This window comes from Mustela nivalis, assembly GCF_964662115.1.
Source record: "Mustela nivalis genome assembly, chromosome: X".
NCBI classification, from domain to species: domain Eukaryota; kingdom Metazoa; phylum Chordata; class Mammalia; order Carnivora; family Mustelidae; genus Mustela; species Mustela nivalis.
This window is the reverse complement of record NC_139040.1, coordinates 25,684,542-25,706,994: the sequence shown is the minus strand read 5'-3', so window position 1 is coordinate 25,706,994 and position 22,453 is coordinate 25,684,542. Positions and strand designations below refer to the sequence as shown.

The following is a 22,453-nucleotide window of genomic DNA, read 5'->3' as shown; positions in this document are numbered from 1 at the left end:
ACAGTTACCTCTTGTTTTCATTTGTACCTCATATTCTTGATGAAATTATCTGCCGAACTGTGAATAGTTTTGTATTCTTATTTTCCCAGAGACTTTATCCCTATAGTATTTATTATTTTTACTTCATTGCTCTTACATACTTTTTCTTTGTCAGAATAATTTAATTCTGTTCTACCCATGCTTTTAATGCGCTACTCCCTAAATTATTTCACTGTTGGAAATCTGAAGCTTTTATGTCTGTCAGTGAACAGTTTCCTCTATACAGAATCCAAAATTGCCCTTGGTAGCCTGATCCAGAATTTTTTTAAAAGTTTATTTTCTCCTGTTTGTCTACCACAGCAGGTCATTAAATCCCATGTTAGTCTTGTCTTTTCTAAAAGCTCCAACTCCCTGATCTTTTCCTCATGGAAGCTTTTTTCTACCTCCTCATTAATTGTAGACATTTCAGTGAATATTCAAGACAACTCAAAAATAAGTAAGGAAGTATTTGTTAATGCCATATCATGGTATTGGATGCCCTTCTGTTTTTTTGGATAAATAGAGATGGTAAAATTTTTACAGACCTTTCCAGGATCCCACTCTTGAGTTTTTGTCTGAAGCTGTAGCAGCTCATAAGTTAATTCCAGATTTTCTAATTCTGGTTTGGGAAATCCAGGTAGAACATTGTGTAGCTGGAAACCAAAAAGCTCCAACCAACTTCCAATGTCTGTGAGGCACAAAATATAAAAGAATATAAAAGAAAAAAAATGACGAAGCCCATATTTTACAACCTTTGTAGAAAGCCTGCCTTTTAAATGTTCAGCCAATGGAAAGTTAGGGATAAAATTCCCCCTTCTCTCACCAGCTCTAAAATGGGAAGCCTTTTGATTCATGGGTAATCACAGAGCTAGGTTCAGCTTACAATACTGAAACTCTTAATATGGTAATGGTACTGAGGCCACACAGACCACAATGTTAGATTTATCTAATGGAACATAATCCTGAATTTTTCCTGTATGAAATTATTCAGATATGCTTTTTTAAAAAAATGATTTTATTTATTTATTTATTTATTTATTTGAGAGAGAGTGAGCACAAGCAGGGGGAGAGGGAGAGGAAGAAGGGGGAAGCAGACTCTCTGCTGAGCCAAGAGGCCAACACAGGCTCATTCCAAGGACCCTGAGGTCATGACTTGAGCTGAAGGTAGACGCTTAACCAACTGAGCCACCCAGGTGCCCCTCATATAAGTTTTAAGAGTGAAATATACAAACAGAAGGCTTAAAAAGAAAGAATAGTTGTCCTGAGATGCAAAAGCATCATGTTTTATGCCACTTGCATAGTTGCGCTCACTCTAGAAGACTAAGGAAGAGAGTGACTGCACAATAACTTGTGCACTAGCTGGTGGGAAGAGGAAGTATATTTACGGAGGCACTGAGATCATGTAATAAACACCATGGAGTTATTTCAAGTTTAGTGTAAAGTTCTATACCTGTGGTATACTTGGCAACATCTTGAATTTTGCCAACTGGGTAGTTATTTTCAAAGGAGTAGAGGTTGAATGGTTTAGGAAGGAGGTTCAACTGTTTCCATATGTGATGATTAGGCGTTGTCCACCTGCCAGCAACAACATCATAATCTCTTTGCCCCAGGTGCACTAATTTAGTGAGCAAATCATAGAGTCCTCCATGAAAACCAATGATGACCTGAAAGTCAGGGTAAGTGTCATGATAGATATCTCCATAAGGTGTGTACAATATCTCTTTTATTACCTGACCTCGACTGCTGAACACAGCCAGTGGGGTGCCTGTATTATCACAAGCTACATAATATTCTTCACCACTGCTTAGCTCCATGGCAATAAGGTGACCTTGGAGATCATAATACAGGGATGTAATCTCTGAGCTCGTGTGGTTATACAAATGAGTAACTCTTATGGGGTTGGCAAGGTCTGCATAAAAGAACTGAAGGTGCTGCCCTAGGCTGGACTTACTGGCGACACGTCGCCCAAGCCCATCATAGTAATACTGCACAGTCCAGCCAGAAGCCTTATTGTAGGCCTTCTGCAGCAGACCATTAGAATTATATTCAAATATGTCATTTCCCCTCTGCCTCAGAAAGCCATCTTCATCCATTTTATACTGAATTTCTCCTAGTCTGGTGATGCGGTCTCGGAGGTCATATCGGAGAGGAGTAAGACGAGCACTATTCCCATGGCTTAAGAGGTTGATGTTTCCATTCAGATCATAACTATAACGCCACTGGGTTTTGTCATTTACAGAAACAGTTTGAAGTTGCCCATCAGCATCATATTCATAGAAGTATCTTGTTATGTTGGCATCTACTCCCACTCTTATATCACATATTACCATACGCCCCATATTATCATATTGAATAGTCATCCAGTAGGCAATGGCCTTTAGGATTTCATATTGGACTTCAATAACTTGTCCGTTGGCACTGAAGATCTTAGTGTGCTTCATCACTGTAGTAGTTATGACCTGATTTAAATCATAATTAATGACACTGAATTTTCCAAACTGCTCTGTTCTACCGGAAACATCAACATATCGGTACAGATCTATGGGCAAAGGGGTTTCATTGATCACAGCTTGCATGCTGGTGACTCGGAAGTTGTTGTAGCTGTAGTCAAACCGAGCATTCACCAGCCCTTCTTCGCTGAATCTGAAGATCTGGCGTCCAATAAGAGGTCCTGAGGGATCAAAATAAAAGCAGTGAGAACAGAGCTAGATGCATAATGTTGAGCAATCAGAAAGATCTAGTGCCAGTGCCTTTAGTAGTGATACTTCTACATTCAAAATAAGATAATTAGAGATTGACTTCTGATATCTCATGCCTGGGCAGATCATCTCAGATATATACTCTCATAGTTGTGGCCAGTAAATATGAAAAAAGTACCGTATGCTATAGTTATAGAATAATTTAATTATAGGAACTATATAATTAACAGCCCATCCAGTGCCTTGGGGTGAGGAAACTGATACTAGCAACATGTTTTCTTGTTATAATCACAGAAGAAAGTACTTTCAATTCGTTTAACCTGTGCTACAAAGTCCTGACTTTGAACATATTTTGCCATCCTCTGAGGCTTAGGGAGGTTACATGGGGCTTGAGATCGTTTCAGGGAGGATCAACTCTTGCAGCTGCATCTCTGGGAAGATCTGGTAGTGAGTTAGGAAGGAGCACACGGTTGGATGAGGTGCTTAGATCTCAACTTTTCTGAGAACTGAGACAGAGACAGAGAAAATGCCTGGTGGGATTTAAGGAATCGGCTTTCATTCGGTCTATAATAGGTTTTCAATTTTCAACGGAAGATAATTTAACAACCAGAGTGAACATTTATGGGATTGGTCAGTGCTTCTATGTCACACTGTGGCCAGCAAAAATGTCATAAGAAAATACTGACCCACTGCCACCCTTTCACAACAAACCTGTTTGCCTATATCTGATTGTGCAAATGAAGCCATCGTGCATCAGGTGTATTGTCTTAATGACTCCAGAAGACTCTTCATATGTTAATGTGACCTGAGTGGTATCATAGAGAATCTCAGACAGCCTTGCTTGCTTGGTGTATTTGTATAAAACTCTGCGCCCTGTTCCCAGATGCAGGGTCTGTAGCAGTCGGCCATCTCGACTATAGTCTTGGATAAAAGAGGTGCTACTGTCTGGCGGGGTGTAGATGTTTCGGTAGTAGCCCACTGAAAGCATGGTTTGCAGGCTGTGGCGGACCATACTCGGCATGGTGACTGAGAGCAGACAATCCGACTGGTCGTACTCAAAGATGTAGCGCCGCTGGCTGTGTAACAGAAGCATCACAGACTGAAACGAGACAAAGGCAAAGTGGCTTAACGCGTACCACTGAAGCTGAGGCGATTCAAGGAGATTAAAGAAACACATTCATCCACTCAGCACAGATTTATCGAGCACTTGCTATGTGCCAGGCACATAGGACCTTAGTAGATACAGTAGTGGGCAGTCATGAGGTCTATCCTCATAGAGCTTACAGTGTAATGGAGGAGAAAGACAAGCAACCAAGCAATTTTGTATATAAAATAATATAATTATCCCTTTGCAATTCATGCTTTATTTTTTGAGTATAGTTGACATTTTTTCTTAAGATTTTATCCATTTATTTGAGAGAGAGAGAGAGAGAAAGCACGAGAAGGGAGAGGGTCAGAGGAAGAAGCAGACTCCCCGCCGAGCAGGGAGCCCCATGCGGGACTCGATCCTGGGACTCCAAGACCACAACCCGTGTCTAAGGCAGTCGCCCAACCAATTGAGCCACCCAAGTGCCCTGAGTACAGTTAACATTTTTGAAAAAGATTTTATTTTTAAGTAATCTCCACACCTAATGTGGGGCTTGAATTTATAACCCCAAGATCGAGAGTCTCACATTCCATCAACAGAGCTGGCCAGGAGGCCCTGTAGTTGACATTAAAAAAAAAATTGAGTATAGTTGACGAGCAATTCATGTTTAGAACTGCATTAGGGGACCATGCCATTAAAAAGTGAAGAATTCTCTGGATATGCAACCCCTTTCCTCCCAACTGATCTGTATTTCAGAAATAGTTATTTGTTGAGGTTAAATGCCTCGTGTGTGATTAGCTATCTCACTGATACTGGTTTACCTTATTTAACTTTAAATACAAACATAAAAGGAGCACTATTTTACAGAGAACTTAATCCTATTTCTAATTGAAAAGCATTTAGATCTCATCTTTTAATAAAAATTAAAAATGTTCACCCTAAAGACTGATATAACTCTCTAAAAAAGCTTTACCCCTCCCTTCTTGAGAATTACCTTATCAAGCAAAGGCATTCATTTGAGCTTTATTTTCTGAAGTTTGCATTATGAAAACAATAGGTACCTTTTCATTTTCTAAACATAAATTACATAAATATTTATGACTATAAATTATAGAAGCATATATAATGTACACTTCCCTCTTCTAAATATGAAATTATATTCTAGATTTAAATCCATTTCTTGGAACTGCATATCCTCCCTGCCTTCTGAGAATTATTGATTTTGAATCACATGTCAGTACTGTGAAGTCAAAGTCTACAGTTATTCGCTCGTTTGTTCCTGCTTTCTGTTTTTTCCCACCAAGTACTCTGTCTTGAGGGTACAAAGCTGCATGCCACAAGCCTGTCACCTCATCACCTGGGGACAACCTGCAGCTCCGAAAGCGCCCCGATGACCAGAAGCAGGAGACTTGGCACGAGGACATGAAGGGAGAGCCACCTCCTTGACCAAGGCGGAACCAACAGAACCCGGAGGGAGCTGGTGAAAAATGCCTTTGCATTAGCTCTCTGCTCAAAGTCAGACTTCTCAGCTCCTTTCCAGTCTCTTCTGTCAGTTTGCCATGAACAAATGACATCTGTCACCTGTGATGCGGGCCAGGGACAATCACCATATGGCTCCCACACATTATCTAGTACCAGCCTGCCCGGGCCATGCCTTTTCCAGTCGCTGTGCGTGCCTTGCCAAACATTTATAGCACACTGCCATTGTGTTCTCTCCCCTGTCTCATCCATCGCTCAGCAGTGAACCGCTGCCGGACCCTGTCCTAGGTGCTGCTCACACTGTGCTGTCTCAAAAGCTCCCTGCCCTGTTTTAAAGCTTTCTGCCAATGGCAGGCATGTGGATGACGTGATTAGAAATCTCGTGAATGTAACTGTTGTGTTGCCAGAATGCCATTTAGCTCTCACTTGGCTGCTTTTTCACTTTGGGTGGGCATTATTATCAGTTTGTTCGAAAACAATGCTTATGGGTCCATCCAGAGCTCACCGTGCGGCTACAGCAGGAAAAAAAAGGGCATTTCTTCTGAGTCTAAACAATAGAGCGGGAGACTTTGTATTTTTTTCATGCGTTGTGAGATCGTGAAAGACATCATTGTAAAGAAGAAAAAAAGAGCAAGCGTGTATATTCATTTGAACAAGAATAGAAATGAGCGATGGTAGAAATTTGAGAAGTTAAAGCACCCGAATAACCACCAGATGGCAGTGTGGGGCCACCTGGAAGCTCGAGGCAACCTGCATTGTATCCCTTAGGCAGCCTTTGAAAATTTCAGCCCCTAAGAGGCAATTTTTTGTAAATGTATCAGACAAAACATCTTATTAAATGATTATAAAATATCTTTAAATGCATTTTAAAAATGAAGTCCTTAGGAACGATTTTAGGAAACCGGAAGATTTACATTTACCGTAATACAAAATTTTAGCTCCACAAGTCTTCAAAATATAATTAACTCAGAGAAGTCTCATAAATCAAGATAGAGAATTAATGACCACATAGAGAAAGTTTAAGAAACAATAATTGATTTTTTTTAATAGAGAAGAGATCATTTAAGCAACCACAGCTATTACCCAAATAATTATTTTTCTCCTAATGGCTGCAGACCATTGTGCATGAAAATGATACACATAACTTGCACTGCTCTAGAGGAAGTCACACGATCTCTACAAAATTTCTGTACATTAAGGTGAAATATTTGCTGTTGCTTTTAAATATATCATGGTATAGGGGTGGCAAGCAAATTTACAGGGAGGGGTATTTTGAGGCATAAAATGAGGTATACATTTTCAAGCTTGAGAATTCTTACTTTAAAATACACTACAAAAGCCAGTCTCTGTCTTTGCTCTGCCCCAGACATAGTGAAAGAATGTGCCAGCAAAGACGAAAAGAGCACAGGAAGATACAGAACCTCACCACCTCACTGCAAAAGTTACATGTACATTGGATTTTGGTCAATTCAACATTCCTTCCCTATTTTCTAGAATCACAATTTCAAAATGTCTTAATTTTCTTCTTTTTTCTTTCCTTCATTTCCCTTCCTCCTTTCCTTCCTTCTGTTCTTTCTTATTTTAATTTTCCTTTAAGTAGCAGTAAATAAGTAGCATTTGTTAGCGAATGGAAAATAAATGCTATAATGCATGACGTAAATGGAAAAAACTAACTTATTTTATGATTAGATGTTCTGGGTGCTTTATATTCAGTTATTTCATTTAATCATCATAACTATTCAGTGGATTAGTTATTATTACTGGTAATTATAACGTTAATAAAATCAATCTCATGATGGGGCGCCTGGATGGCTCAGTGGGTTAAAGCCTCTGCCTTCTGCTCTGGTCGTGGTCCTGGGGTCGAGCCCCACATCAGGCTCTCTGCTCAGCAGGGAGGCTGCTTCCCCCTCTCTCTGCCTGCCTCTCTGCCTACTTGTGATCTCTGTCTGTCAAATAAATAAATAAAAGCTTAAAAAAATCAATCTCATGATAAATGATTTTTGGAAAGTAAAGAACCATTCCATAGTTGTTTATTTTGCAGGTTCTGAATTTTGCATAATATGATTGTTTAAGTCAAGGGCTATCCATTTTTTTTTTAAATGTAGGCTCCACACCCACCCAGTAACCAGCCCAACACAGAGCTTGAACTCCTCACCCTGATCTAAGATCAAGATTTGGATGCTTAACTGACTGAGCCACCCAGGAGCCCTGGGGCTACCTTTTAATTAGAGAATAAATTAAATGTGAACTCAAGAAAGGGACAAAAGTCAACTAAAAGGCGCAAGTGATTCAATTTGTCTCACTGGCCAGTAAAGTATTCTTCGGAAGGCACTAGGGCTTCTCTTGATAGATGATACATAGTCACGTCTTATTTCTGTCCACTGCAGACACCGGCAGTCTCACAGTTTTCTTTGTTTTTAAAGAGATTGCCAACTTGGTTTCCGGAGCAAAGCGAACTTACGTGGAGTTTCCTTCACATGATTCTTTGCTCAGAAAAGTTTGTTGAAATAGTTAATTCAGAAAAGAGAAAAAATAAAATAATTTCTTCGTCGGTGTCAAAGAGGCTGTATGAAGAGCTAAAACGTAAGTTTTTAATAGGCCCTTTTGCTATTGTATGGGCAACCTAAAGGTAAAGTCTTAGAGACTCAGATGCTACTGTCTACAGGCAGTCATAGAGAGCTCAGTGGCCAAACCATGGTGCTAGTGAAGTTATGAGTTCAAACCCATGCACATTCCTAGGGATTGGTGTCTACTGCACTAGGCACCATGTATGACCTGTGGAAGGGTTAGTGCAAACCCATCCTCATTCCTCGAAAAACAAATCAGCCTATCATCTAACAATCAGTGGTGTCTTTTAAAAAAATTTTATTTATTTATTTATTTTTATTTTTATTTTTTTATATGAAGGTCATTATTACATGCATTACCCCTGTAAATATGCCACAAAATATTTGGATTCAGGGAACTTTGTGCCAGGTTTAGTACTTTGTGGACATGAGCCATAGGATTTTTGCAGATCATTCTTATTACTAAAATTCAAGAGGAAAGACCCACTCTATAAGATTCAGATGTTCCCAGTGTAGAGTATAGATTAAAAATTTGACCTATTTCTTCGGCAGACAAGGGGTGGATAGAACAGAGAACTCTCTTCTTTACCCTGGTTCCCAAGTGAAATTCTGCTTTATCTCCTTGGCATTTCCAACTTGGCAAGTTCCCTAGCAACTGCCTCTGGGAAGTTGTATTATAGTTTTATAATGACATACAACCACTGACACACTCCCCCCGCACCCCCCACCAAAAAAAAACTTTGGGGAGTGTGTCAAAAAGGCCTGACATTATTGGGTACAAATAGTAAAATTCTGTCATGGGAGCTATAAGCTCCTATGACCTCTGTAAGAACTTCTAGGGGTTAACGTGCACGGATTGCCCTTGAATCCTCAAGGGAAAGCGTTTTTTCAGTTTTCCCAGGAATTAATTCAGGACTGGTGAATTCAGTTGAATGGACAGATTTGGGAAATAAGAGATGCCATCTGAGGACATCAGAAATTGAGATGGTAGATGGAAATCATTCTCTCTTACTGTTCTCTGCTACTGATTTTGCCCTGTGGGGGCTGTTTGATCAATGGTTCCAGGGATGGGGTTAAAATCCTTGTCTATTTCCACCAGACAGGAGCCCACAGGTTCCCATTACGGGTGCTGTTGGAGACTCACTGCACACACCAAGGACTATTACCAATGAAGCCCCACTGCTATCATTTGCTCGGACTGATTACTTGTGAAGATTAGTCCTCAAATGTATACTTACTAAAACTTCACTGATTATCCCAACAAAATTAGAATTTCGTATCCTCTAAGAGGCTCTTCTCCAGACCTGAGATACATTAACACACAATTTTATAATTTTGTACCTATTTTACCTCAGTATGAGCTTTCATAATAATAAGGATACCTTTTCAAGAGCATGAACAAATACGCTCAAATGAGGAGAAAGCTAAGCCATTATCCTGGCTTCAGTTTGCAAGAGTACCTGGCGGAGTGTGGGGTTGGGGGACGTTTTTAACAGAAAAGCTGCTTATCCTTATAGGTACATTTTGTTGTTTTTACTTCTACAGAGCAGAACAGCCAGAATAGACTCCTGTAGGTCTCTTCATCATGACTGGTAATTGAGGGCCATTTTCAGTGTTCTTATTCAGAAACTCAAAACTAGTTTATTTTCCCAACATACTTACCTTTTCTAAGTAGGTATAGCTCCAAATTTTGCCATCAGCCCAAGTTCTCGAAATTATTTTTCCACTCTGGTCATATTCCATTTTTTCATTCCACGTCCCTCTCTGAATAAACGTCACCAATCCCGAAGGTGAATATGTGATGTTCACTTCATTGTATCTGCTTACAGGAGACCACAGAATAGGTCGTCCAGTCTGGTCATAAAGAATTCGAAGGGTAAATTTCCGGTGGTCATCGTAGATCTTTCCCGTGCGAGTTATATGATCAAAATCTATGGAGAGCAGGTTTCGGTTATGGGCCTACAAAACAGATACGAGACACATTTTTAGCGCTGTTTTGTTTCCTCGCATCAAGTGCATTCACAATCCTGAAGTCCGCCACTTAAATCCACCTGGAGCTAAAGACAAAAGATGTTGGGGGTGGGGAGGGGCAGGTTTTTCAGGCAGAGCACAGTAAAGCAGGTACGCTTTTATGCAGATTTAGGTCCTCGCCTTTTCCACTGATAAAGAGTTTCCAGAGACGAAGAGCCAGGAATCCTCCCTTTTCTGGTGCAGAGAGGAAGAGACCCTTGCAAACATAGACGTCTCTTACACAAGGGTAAACTTTTACTCAGTTTTCAGAGCTTCTGTTTGCTGTTTCTTAAAATCAGTCCAAGGGTGCCTGTGTGGCTCAGTCGGCTAAGAGGCTCACTTTGGGCTTTGATTCAGGTCATGATCTTGCGATCATAATCTAGAGCTGGTGGGATCAAGCTCCTGGTGGAGCTCCAGGCCCTGAGCGTAGAGCTTGGCGGGGGTTCTCTCTCCACCTCTGCCCCACCACCCCGGAACTGCGCATGCACACAAATGTGCACGCACTCTCAGGGGGAAAAAAAATAGCCTAAAATAATTTTTATGCCCAAAAGGCATATTTTGGGGTGGCAAATTCTGTTTTCCTTCAAACAAAAAACCAGAGACTTTGAAATGGGTCAACAGCAGTAACCTGGGAGTCAGGAGCTGTTTCATTAGCTGCTTGTCTGTGCACCCGTCATTTCTTTTATGCGGGGCTTAGTTTTCTTAACTGTGAAATGGGAGTGATATTATCACTTCATACCACAGAGTTGTGCTAAGAATGAAATAAGATTACATATACAGGTACCTGGTGAAATGTAAAAATAATACTGGTAACTGTTATTTTAAAAATACGATGATTACTTTTCTCATTTGGGTTAGGCTTTTCAGTGGGTCCATGTGTCAGATTCCAAGGTGATTATAGTTTGGGGTACTAGATTTATATCTGTAGAAATTGTCAACAGGATCCAGAACAGAATGTTAAATATTTGGCTAATGAGGAAGGGAGAAAAAAATCAACATTAGGCGTTGACTACATTAATCATAGTTGAACTAAACTGATTAACTCGCTACTCAGCTAAACTTTATGTTCATTTTATTTCTGTGGCCAAGGATCCTTTTATTTTTTTAAAAAAGATTTATTTATTTATTTATTTGACAGACAGAGATCACAAGTAAGCAGAGAGGCAGGCAGAGAGAGAGGAGGAAACAGGCTCTCTGCGGAGCATAGAGCCTGATGGGGGGCTCGATCCCAGGACCCTGGGATCATGACCTGACCCAAAGGCAGAGGCTTTAACCCACTGAGCCACCCAGGCACCCCTCAAGGATCCTTTTAAATATCTTAAAGCTACATACTGTGTCCCCAGAAAAATGCACATAAACACATACACGTACACTATAAATAAAATCTCCAGGGGGCTCTGAAACCCAATCATGAAACCTCTAGGGGTCTCAAGAGTTCAATTTTAAAATCTTGGTACAAGAACAGCTTTTTAAAAATTTTTTATTGAAAAATTTTTATTTTTTTAAACTGAGATAAAATTGACATACAACATTATATTAGTTTCAGGTGTACGACACAAAGATTCAATATCTGTATATATTGTGAAATGATCACCGCAGTAAGTCTCGTTAACATCCATCAGCACACATGTTACAATTTGTTTTCTTGTGATGAGAACTTTTAACTTGTGATGAGAACTACTCTCTCAGTGGCACCTGGGTGGCTCAGTTGGTTAAGTGTTTGCCTTCAGCTCAGGTCGTGATCCCGGAGTCCCATGGCTGGCTCCCTGCACAGCGGGGAGTCTGCTTCTCCCTCTGCCCTTCATCCTTCTAATACTCTCTCTCTCAAATAAATAAATAAAATCTTAAAAAAATACCTACTCTCTCAGTAACTTTCAAAAATATCATATAGCATTATTAACTATAGTCACCATGCTGCCCATTATATCCCCAGGGCTTCTGAATAATCTTTCTTTTTTTTTTTTTTAAGATTTCATTTATTTACTTGCCAGAGAGTAGGAGGGAGAGAGTACAAGCAGGGGGAGCAGCAGGCAGAGGGGGAACCAGGCTCCCTGCTGAGCAAGGAGCCCAACATGGGACTCCATCCCAGCACCCTGGGTTCATGACCTGAGCCGAAGGCATTAACCGACCGAGCTACCCGGGTGTCCCCCCCAGGACTTCTTTATTTCATAACTGAAAGTTTACACTTTTGACCACCATCACCTATTTCCCTCACTGCCCCCCACTCCCCGCCCCACAAACACCAACCTGTTCTCTGTACCTGAGTTGTTGTTTTTTTTTTTTTTAAATGATTCCACATATAAGATCCAGACAGAATTTTTATCTTAGTAGCCAGATAACTGTGAACGGGAGCAGGATATGCCACTCATAACATGCCACTTTGGCGTGTGTGTTATTGTGAGCTGAGGTCAGTCAAGACCCGAAAATCTTTCACGTCTTCCTTAACCATCTAAAAGCATTTAGATAGGGGGCCTGGGTCAGGAAGAGCGCTATTACCTGAGATTTCTTTGTACCTGAATGACCTATCTGGATGGCAGAACAAACATCTAATTACCAAACATCTGCTCTTATTCTTGTCCTGTGAATTACCCTCCTCCCCTTTGAAGCCCCAGGCCCCTCTCCCATGCCTTAGTTCAGGCTGGTATAAGAAGCCTCAAACTGCCTTGACTGTCTTGGAGCCTCTCGTGTTTTTGTGGAGCCTTCATAAGTACAAAATTAAATTTGTTTTTCTCTCACGAATCTGTCTCACGTAAATTTTATTAGACCAACCAAAGAGCCTAGAAAGGAAGATGGGAAAAGTTTTCCACTCCTACAACTGCAAAGCCCACATTCTTATTTCAAAGTCCAGTCTTCCCTTGCTCACTGTGGTTTTCAAAATAGTTTCTTCAAACACCACTCTCCAGCATAAGAGTGATGTTTTCTCATCACAGAAAAATTGGAAAATAAAGGAATATAAAAAGAAATAATTACCTGGAATCTCACTCTCCAATGTTAATCACTGTTAATACTTGGCCGCGTTCCATTCATCTCTCTTTTATGCACAATCTGTTCATACATTCCAAAAATACGAGGATTGTACTTAAAACCTCTATGTCCTCCTGTTAAGCTAACGTTTTATCTCAAACATTCCTTGTATTATTAAATATGCTTAAAATGTGGATTTTCATGGTTGCCTAGTATCTTCTTACATGATAATTATTTATTCTTTTTCCTATTGTTGGAATTTAGAGTTTTTAGTTTCCATTATTTTTTTCATATTTCATATTTTGTTGACCATATTTGTAAATAAATATTTCCTTAATAGAGAACTCAAGAAGTGAAATTACCGGGTGAAGTGATAAGAACATATCAAAGGCTCCTGATTCAACATGAGTCATTAGTTTATAGTGCACGAAGCTTTTACAAATTTATACTCCCCTTAACTAGTGCGTGGAGGGGAAATCCATCTAATTCCATCTTTAACAGCATCAGGTAAGTATTAGCATTGTTAGTAAACTTTTCTCAATAAGAGAGTGGGAAATTACCACAGTAGTGTGGTTTAAATTTGCATTTGTTTGATAACTAGTGAGGTTGAACCTTTTTTTTTTTTGTAATGCAGTGTTTTTTTTTTTTTTTAAGATTTTATTTATTTGACAGAGAGAGATTGCAATAGGCAGTGAGGCAGGCAGAGAGGGAGAAGCAGGCTCCCCGATGAGCAGAGAGTCCGATGCTGGGCTGGATCCCAGGACCCCAAAATCATGACCTGAGTCAAAGGCAGAGGCTTAACCCACTGAACCACCCAGGCACTTGAGGTTGAACCTTTTTTAATGTCTATTGGTGACATGTATGTCTCCTATGAATTGTCTGCTCATGAGGTTTTTTTTTTTCATTTTTTCTACTGGGGTATGGCACTTTGCTTTAAAAAAAAAAATCTCTTTTGGCTCAGTTTCTTCACCAGCTAGCTAATAATATTTGCCCTTAATTTTGAGCTTCTGCAAAAAAAAAAAATGATGTATCAAATGTTCCACACCACGAATTCTATGCAGAAGACTACAGATTAGATACTTAAATTATTTGAAAGGAAATGCTGTTAGTCTCAGGGGTAGTTTTAATTCGGGGAATAGAGACATACACAGATTGGGAATCATGACTCTTTAAACCATCTGTAGCCAATGTGTGCAGTGTTGTAGTGCGTAAAGATACAGTAACCTGCTGTTACTACCTAAAAAGCGATAGTGAAGCACATATTTTCTGTCTTTGGATACGCAGGGCTTGGAAAACTATACGTAACCAGGTGCTCTTTCTTCAACTACCTTTCCTGTGGTTTTATAGCCACATATCTCCAACTGTAATAACGCTCATTTACAACAGCTGTAAAATATCCATGTACTCCCAGAGACGGTTGTAACTGTTACAATTTATGTTATAATGATAGTTAAAGAGCCAAAGTAACAAGTGATTTCCAGTTCAACTAAATCTGTGGTTTTATTTGTCTGATAGATTAAGTTTACTACTCGAGAACACATTTCTTAATAAAGTCATTATAGTTACACAAGCAGGGATCACTGTTAAGTGGTACAAAGAGCAGAGGACGACAGCCTAATGTTCTCTCTCCGCTTGTCAGTTCGTCCGCAACCATGCTTCTCTTTTTCTGAATAATGTACTCTGAAATTCAGATATTGCTGAAAAATGTTTTCAAAGGTTTGTAAGGTGTGATATTGTGATTTATAAGGGCTATGTATTTGGTCTTGGACCCTGTTCTGGCACAGAGCTCCAAAAACCCTTGGAATCTCCTGTGATAAGATAGATCAAGCTTCCTTTTGTTATGTTAATGAGGCAACCTTTGGAGGGCCCTCAAGTAACCAAAGAATGGGGGCTGGTTGCCAGGGAAACCGACCACAGGATTAGAGCTTAGAACTTTTAGTACCTCCCTCCAAACCTCTGGAGAAGGACCGAGTGGCTGGAGGTTGAATCAATTGTCAATGGTCAAAGATTTAATCCATCATTCCTAAGTAATGAAAAACCCAAAGGACAGGCTGGAGAGCTTCGGGGTTGGTGAACAAGTGGAGATGCTCGGAGAGTGGAGCATCCTGAGAGCATGGAAGCTCCACATGTTTTCCCCAAACCCGGCCTTCTACATCACTTGCATCCGGTTCTTCTTGAGTTACATCCTTTTGTAATAAATTGGTAATCCTGTAGACAAAATATTCCTCAATTCTGTGGGCTGGTATAGCAAATTAATCAAATCCAACAAAAGGGTTGTGGGAACCTCTGATTTATAGCCAGTCCATCAGGCCCTGGTACCGACTTGGACTTGGTGACTGGTTTCTGAAGTCATGCGCAGGAGGCAGTTTTGTAGGACTGAACCCTTAACCCACAGAATCGGATGCTGTTTCTTGGTAAATAGTGCGGGAATTGGAGGACAATTCTGAATTGTAACTGAATTGCAGGACAGCCAGCTGGTGTCCCAAGGATGGCTTTTTGGTGTGGGAAACTCCACCTCCCACATTGGCATCGGGTCAAGGAACCCAAAAGAGAAGTTACTATAAAATTCGGCTAAGAGCTGAAAGGCAGTGAAGGAGTAAAAGATGCAACAGTGTCCCCCTTACTCTCCTGCGGAAACTACGTGTGAGAAGCTCATTGCCTGTGATTGTTGGGGTCATAAGTAAGGCTTGGAAAGCTTCACATTCATAACAAACACTAGTTTGCTTGAAAGACAATAATCTCCTTTGACCTAAGTGTGGGCCATCCATCTTTATTTCCACTTGCATGGGAGCAGAATTTTCTACCCCCAAATATGCTTCTTTGACATAAGGATTATTTTAGGTTGATTATTTTTAAGAAACAGGCACAGGAGAAGCTCTTGAAAAACTGTGAAGTTGCCCATTTGCATTTATAGGGGAATTTCCATTTGTAAGGGTGTCTCTCTGTACCAGAAAGTGGGGAATCACGAATGTAGAAACTTTTAGCAACTAGGAGGTGAGGATTTTAAAACAGCACAACAACTGCATCTTTGTTTATTGTCACTTTCCTGGTAACTTGCTGTAACTGACTCCCCATCTCCAACATCTTTTGTCTTTAACTGGAGATGTTACTTAAGGTATTGGCTTTAGCTATTTGGGGATCTACTCAGTTTTCCTGGGTCTCTCGTGTTACATACGAGGTATACATGTTGTTAAATTTATGCTGTTTTTCTCCTCTTAATCAGTTTTATGTCGGTTTAATTATTACACCAGCCAAAGAACTTAGAAGGGTAGAAGGAAACTGGTTTTTGCCCTCAACACACTCTTCCTCCAAATAGTCTACACCAGTTCTCGTGCTGGAAAAAAGAGGGGCTCTAGAAATGGGTGAAATTTGGTAATAGCCCCAAGTTAAAAGGGGTCTCTTCGGACAGGTTGCACGTTGAACGAGACTTCTGAGTTGGGTAACTGATGATTCATACGTATGTTGCAATCAGAAAGCTGGACTTGGTAAAAATTTTTCATGGGGGAGGAAGTATCTATGCTTTAATTCATCCTTTGGTTTCCCTTCTATTTTTTTTTTTTCAGCTTTGCTAAGGAGAAGTAAGGAGAAAGGTTTGTTTTTTGATCATACTTGAACTAGAAAAGGAAGAGGGAAGCAAGTGCCCTAAGGAGCCACAGGTTGTGTTTCTAGCAGAAATCAAAGTGCTCTGAAAGGGTAGGTATGGGCAGAATCTCCAAAGAAAAGGGCCTTTTGTCTCCACTCAGAGCCTTTCTCTCTCCTTCCTAGGAATTTGTGTTTTAATTGCTTAAGAGAAAGTCCTTTCAACTCTTCCAATTCAATACTCATTCAATTAGTAGGATAAAAATATATTAAGTTGCTTGCTGATATTTGGCTGTTTTTGGCCTACAAAAAGGGCAATATATTTATATAACTTATTATTATATTATATTATATTATATATATTATTATATTATATATATTATTATTATATTATATAAATATATAATTATATCCATAAAAACACATAAACAAAATGTGTTGAACACTAAGTAAAGTATGATTATGGCAGTTAATTTCTTTTTTAAAAAGATTTATTTATTTATTTTAGACACAGAAAGAGTGCTTGAGCATGAGCCTGGTGGAGGGTGCAGAGAGAGAGAAAAAAATCCTCAAGCAGATCCCTGCTAAGCATAGAGGTAACTCAGGGCTCCATCTCAGGACCCTGAGATGATGACCTGAGCAGAAATCAAGAGCTGGCCACTTAACTGACTGAGCCATCCAGGTGCCCCATGATTTCTTCTACAGAGAAGAGAAAGCTGAATTTTCAAGGATGCTCTCTAGCATTTCAGCTCACAGTGCAACTGGATTAACCTGTTAACTTTGCTGAAGAAGTCAGAAGGTGAGTAAGTGAGATGGGCCAAATAATAACCTCACAGTTTGGGAGATGTGCTGTAATTTTCATGAATTTATGAGAACGGATAGAAAAGTACCAGTTGATTTTAAATTAGTACCCACTACTCTACACTCAATGGTTTTAAGGTAATTAGTACTTGATTTTTAGAAATCAAAAATTCAATCAATTTTTAGAAACCTGTACGATGCTACAGGTTTTATTTTTTATTGATAATTATTAGGTTGACTCAGGCTTCCTTTATTTCACAGATTTGCCAATAAATGAACAGGGCGTGTATTTCATGTTAGCATCAGCTGCTAATACCCCATCGGGAATTTCCTTCTACTTCTATTTTTTTTTTTTTTTTTTTTTTTTTTTTTACTGCCAAGATATTCTCCTTACCTTGTCAGCCCACAAAATCTTACTGCCCGTAGGGATTTTGGGACATGGGCTATTGAGTTGACCTCACTGCGTTCAAATTGTGCTATCACCACACACTAGCTGTGTGTGACCTCTCTGTGCCTCCTCCTTCCTTCCTTCCTTCTTTCCTTCCATTCTTTCTCCCTTTCTTTCTTCCTCCCTTCCTTCCTCTTTCTTTCTTTCTTGAGAGGAGGTTGCAGAGGGAGAGGGAGAGAGAGAATCTTTTTTTTTTAATATTTTATTTATTTATTTGACAGAGACCACAAGTAGGCAGAGAGGCAGGCAGAGAGAGGAAGGGAAGCAGGCTCCCCGCTGAGCAGAGAGCCCGATGTGGGGCTCGATCCCAGGATTCTGGGATCATGACCTGAGCTGAAGGCAGAGGCCTTAACCCACTGAGCCACCCAGGTGCCCCGAGAGAGAGAATCTTAAGCAGGCTTCATGCCTAGGGCTGAGTCCAGTGTGGGGCTTGACATGGGCTCAATCTCACAACCCTGAGATCCTGACCGGAGCTGAAACCAAGCATTGGACGCTTAACTGACTGAGCCACCCAGGTGCCCTGTCTCTATGCCTCTCTCTTAATCTTTAAAATGAGAATGATAACAATAGAAGCCAGCTGATAAAGTGTAATGAGTACTAAATGAGTTCACATATGGCATTACGCATAGTAAGAACTCAGTGAATGTTAGCTGCTGTAATCATGATCCGTTGTGAAAATGCTACTAACGATAGAGATTGCACAGCCCACATCCCTCATTTCATAGACGGGAAAAGTGGTGCAAGATTATAGGTTCTTCCTCAAAATCTTGTTCATTCTCCTCACCTGACTTCTGCCATATCATTTATCTTGGATGCTTTTTGCGTTATATTAATTTGCTCTTGTTGAAATACTTTCCTGTTGGTGAATTTGTTTGTGTAACCGTAACAACAGACACTTGAAATTTTTTATACCACATCATTAATGTTTATATGCATGTGGAATAGTATGTGAAATCATACTGTCTTTCTAGTTATCTTAGTGGAGTTGACTCAAGATTAACAAATAGAGTAGCTTCTATGATTCCAAGAATCTCCTGACCCCAAAAAACCAACTCTGCCCACTTGCCTGGATGCAAGCCCCACGGTTATCTGGGGCTGAGAACCACAGATATATTTTTTAAATAGATTCATCTATCTGCAAGCAGCCTCCTTATCTAAGTCTTCACAAAATAATTCCCTCCAGCCAAACCTGGGGAGAAAGAAGTTAAAATAGCGTGAAGCAGATGTGAACTCCAACTCCCAGCAGCCCGCAGCTGAGTGCCCTGTCAGCAAAGGCATTTTCTGAGAATGTAGGGAGATGCTGGAACCCTTTTGGCTGCCTCCCAAATTCGCCATCATTTGTCAGCCTGGGACTCTGTGCTGTATCTGGGCTTGTTTGGCCTTTCAGAGCTCAGAGCACGTATAAACATGTTGCGCTGAAAAACCAATCTACCCTGTTCTCAGTTATCTTTGAGTGGAGAGGGGACAGAAATCAATTGTGAGGTTTTAGATTAGTCTTTGTTTCATTTTGCTTGTAAACACATAATCATCTTACTTGATTTTATGACTTTGGTTTGAAGTGCTAAGCTTCCTGGATTTTTTTTTTTTTCTTTTCATAAAGGAGGCTGTAGGGCAAGGGTTTTGCTGTAACCTCACATCTCAGTCTGTGAAATCTTATGAAAAACTCTGGGATCCAGTGCTGGGTTATGTCTCCTAGAATGGTTTTATTATCCGTGGAGGTGGCAAGGTGCAAGCTGGGTGAAGTTCCTAAACTGGTTTGCTGTGGGTGAATGTCCAATTCTTTCCCAATGGCTTCCACTGTGATCTAATCTCTAATTTCGCCATTGTCCGGGGAAATGCATTTATGGGGACAGGCTTAAGCAGCAGACACAGATACACGGAATGGATTTAAAAGTACTTGGCAAGGAAGATGATTCAGACACACCTCAGGTTGGGGGGAAATGGATTTTTAAAATAAAGGAAATCTCAGGATGTTGGTGTGATTTATTTCACTTAATGGAGCTGGTGAAGGACAGCCCAGAGGTAACTTCCCAGGCTGAGCAGAATATCATGTTTTTCAGCAGTCTGCCTTGCTCACCTTGAAGGGGACCCTGACTTTGTGTGCAAAACCCTCACCAGTCATCGGAGAAGAGCAACGCTTGTTGCTTGATCTCCAAGAGAAGTCTATCCTTTTCTGCGTTTTCTTCGAGCTAGAAGGTCTAGGGTCGATGTGATAGGTAGCTTTTTGGAATGCCCATCATCTTACCCAATGGGCCTTTAAAGGAATCTGTCATTTTGTGCCTGAAAAATTAGTGTTTTATGACCTGATGCTCAAGCACGTTTAAAAATCCCAATCACACCTTTGATTCTTCTTCTACACACCTTTGTTTGGTTTTTCAAAGAGGAGTCCTATTTCCTATGGTACAGCAGGGGTTTCTATGTTATGGGACTCTCTGGACCTGGGATTCTGTCTCAAGAGCCCTGGTACCCCTACCTGCCCTTGCTCTGGAATGGCTGCTCCACCAGGAGAAATAAATGATTCAGTCCGAGGCCTTGAGGTACTTGAGGGCATCGGAGAGGCTTATTCTTTACATTATGCTACAAATGGGTCCCTGTCTATCTGGCCCAGGAAGAGAGAACGTTACATCTCGTAACCCTATCTGCTTGCCCCTTGAAAAGCTACCAGAAATGAAGGGGCACCGTCTCTGCAATAGTAAACTCAGAGGGGAAAGAGGATTTTGCCTTGTCAAAACCAGGTTCACACCTACGTCAGGGGAGCATATCCCTCCATTAAATCGAACTTGCCGGGACGCCTGGGTGGCTCAGTTGGTTAAGCAGCTGCCTTCGGCTCAGGTCATGATCCCAGCGTCCTGGGATCGAGTCTCACATCGGGCTCCTTGCTCTGCAGGGAGCCTGCTTCTCCCTCTGCCTCTGCCTGCCATTCTGTCTGCCTGTGCTCGCTCTCCACCTCCCCTCTGATAAATAAATAAAATCTTTTTAAAAAAAAATCGGACTTGCCTAATCTGGGGAAACTGAGGCATCAGTGTAAACAAAGTGCATAAGGATGGGGAGAGAAGGTAAGAATCAGCCAGTTAAACAGCTTCGCTTCTCTGGCCTCTTCCCCACTTTCTCTGCCTGGAGGCCAGCCAGTTGTCCTGCTCCACCCACACTTGCCAGTGCATTAGAGTCGATTATTTGTCTCTTTTTGTCAGCATTGAAATGAGGAGTCAGGCCTTGCCAAGGTGGCTCCACTGAGTGGGGCAATGATTTATAGATTAATTATTTTAAGGATCAAGGCAGCACAGCATCATGTAGTGGAAAGAGTGCTGCGCTCCGTGAAGACCTGCATTTGAGGGCTGACTCTGATCCTTAATAGCTGTTTGACTTTGGGCAAATCACTTAACCTCTCTGGGCCTTAGTCTCCTTATCTGTAAGTTGGGAATAACAACAATTGATGGTTGTGGTGATCAAATAAAATCCTGGCTGTGAAAGCATTTTGTTAACTCTGAGGTACTAAACATGTCGAGGATTGCTGTTAGGTTTCTAGGGACATGCATGGTAACACCCCTCAGCTGAGGAGGGGCTCCATTCTGTCGGAGGACCTCAGGAAGTACCCTGGAAGTCACATAGAAGAGAAGGTCCTGAATTTGTTGCCTTTATAACCGGTTTCACAAATCTGCTCAACTATACCACAGGAAGGGAAATGGGTCAATTGTTTTTTTAAATTTTGTTTTTTCTTTGTGTATATTTATTTATTTATTTATTTGAGAGAAAGAGAGAGAGAATGAGATAGAGAGAGAGAGAGCAGGAGAGGGGAGAGAGTCAGAGGGAGACACCGACTCCCACCTGAGCAGGGAGACTGATGTGGGACTCGATCCCAGGACTCCAGGATCATGACCCAGGCTGAAGGCAGTTGCCCAATCAACTGATCCACCCAGGCGCCCCAGAAATGGGTCAATTATAAATAGAATTAACTAAATAACACTTCACTTCGTATAGTAAAGATCCCCCAAATGTTTTATGGCCATTAGTTTTTCAACATTAAGAGCACTTTGGGATATGAGGTGTAACTTATAGTTTGGAATTTCTCCATTATCTGTGTACCTGGAAAAAGAAAATGGTGGGTTAGCTTAGAAAGTGGAAAATCCCAAAGTCACGTAGTACAGGATGGGTTATCCTAAAGAATGGGAAAACCCAAAGGTACATTGTATGTGATATGGTTCATAATGTTTTATTGAGGCTATAAACTGGGGAAGGCACTAAGAGATCATTTATTTGATACAATTATTCTATGGTGAATCCATGAGGTTGTTAAGCCATTTGCTCTAGTGTGATATTTTCATTTCACAGGTGAAGAAAATAAAGAAAATAAATTTCTTTTCCTTCTTTTGAATTAAGTAGGCTCCACAAGCAGTATGGAGCCTAATACAGGGCTTGAACTCACAACCCTGAGACTGAGACTTGAGCCGAGTTCAAGAGTCAGATGCTTAATAGACTGAGCCACCTAGGTGCCCCAATAAACGCATTTCTTAAGCCAGGTCAACTAACTTCCCCATTTAGGGCTCTATCGAGGAGATCCCATTTCTAGAATTCTGACAGAAACCCTCACTGCCTCCCACACAGAGAGGTGTGTGACTATGTGCACTGGTTTTCCTTCTCAATCCAGTGGCCCATCCGTGAGCCCATCTGTGTTCTGATAGAGATTGCCGATAGAATCAAAACATGCAAATTGACTTGCACCTGTGGACAACTTTTAGTGGCATTATGAAGGCCACTGAAGTTTGTGTCTATGTGTCACCAACAGAAATGATTGAAAAAGAGT

At 40.7% G+C, this 22,453-nt stretch overlaps 1 protein-coding gene across 7 annotated transcripts in view; it reads right to left on the bottom strand.

Annotated features, from left to right (window-relative positions):
• Positions 1-22,453, bottom strand: part of TENM1 (teneurin transmembrane protein 1) — an 801,322-nt gene that overhangs the window by 6,645 nt on the left and 772,224 nt on the right. For all 7 annotated transcript variants that reach the window (XM_082717245.1, XM_082717244.1, XM_082717248.1 and 4 more), the window contains 4 exons: positions 9,513-9,809; positions 3,429-3,816; positions 1,469-2,689; positions 564-706 (listed from right to left, as the gene is read on the bottom strand). In XM_082717245.1, coding sequence (XP_082573371.1) covers positions 564-706; positions 1,469-2,689; positions 3,429-3,816; positions 9,513-9,809 — 2,049 coding nt within the window. The remainder of the gene's footprint in view (positions 1-563; positions 707-1,468; positions 2,690-3,428; positions 3,817-9,512; positions 9,810-22,453) is intronic.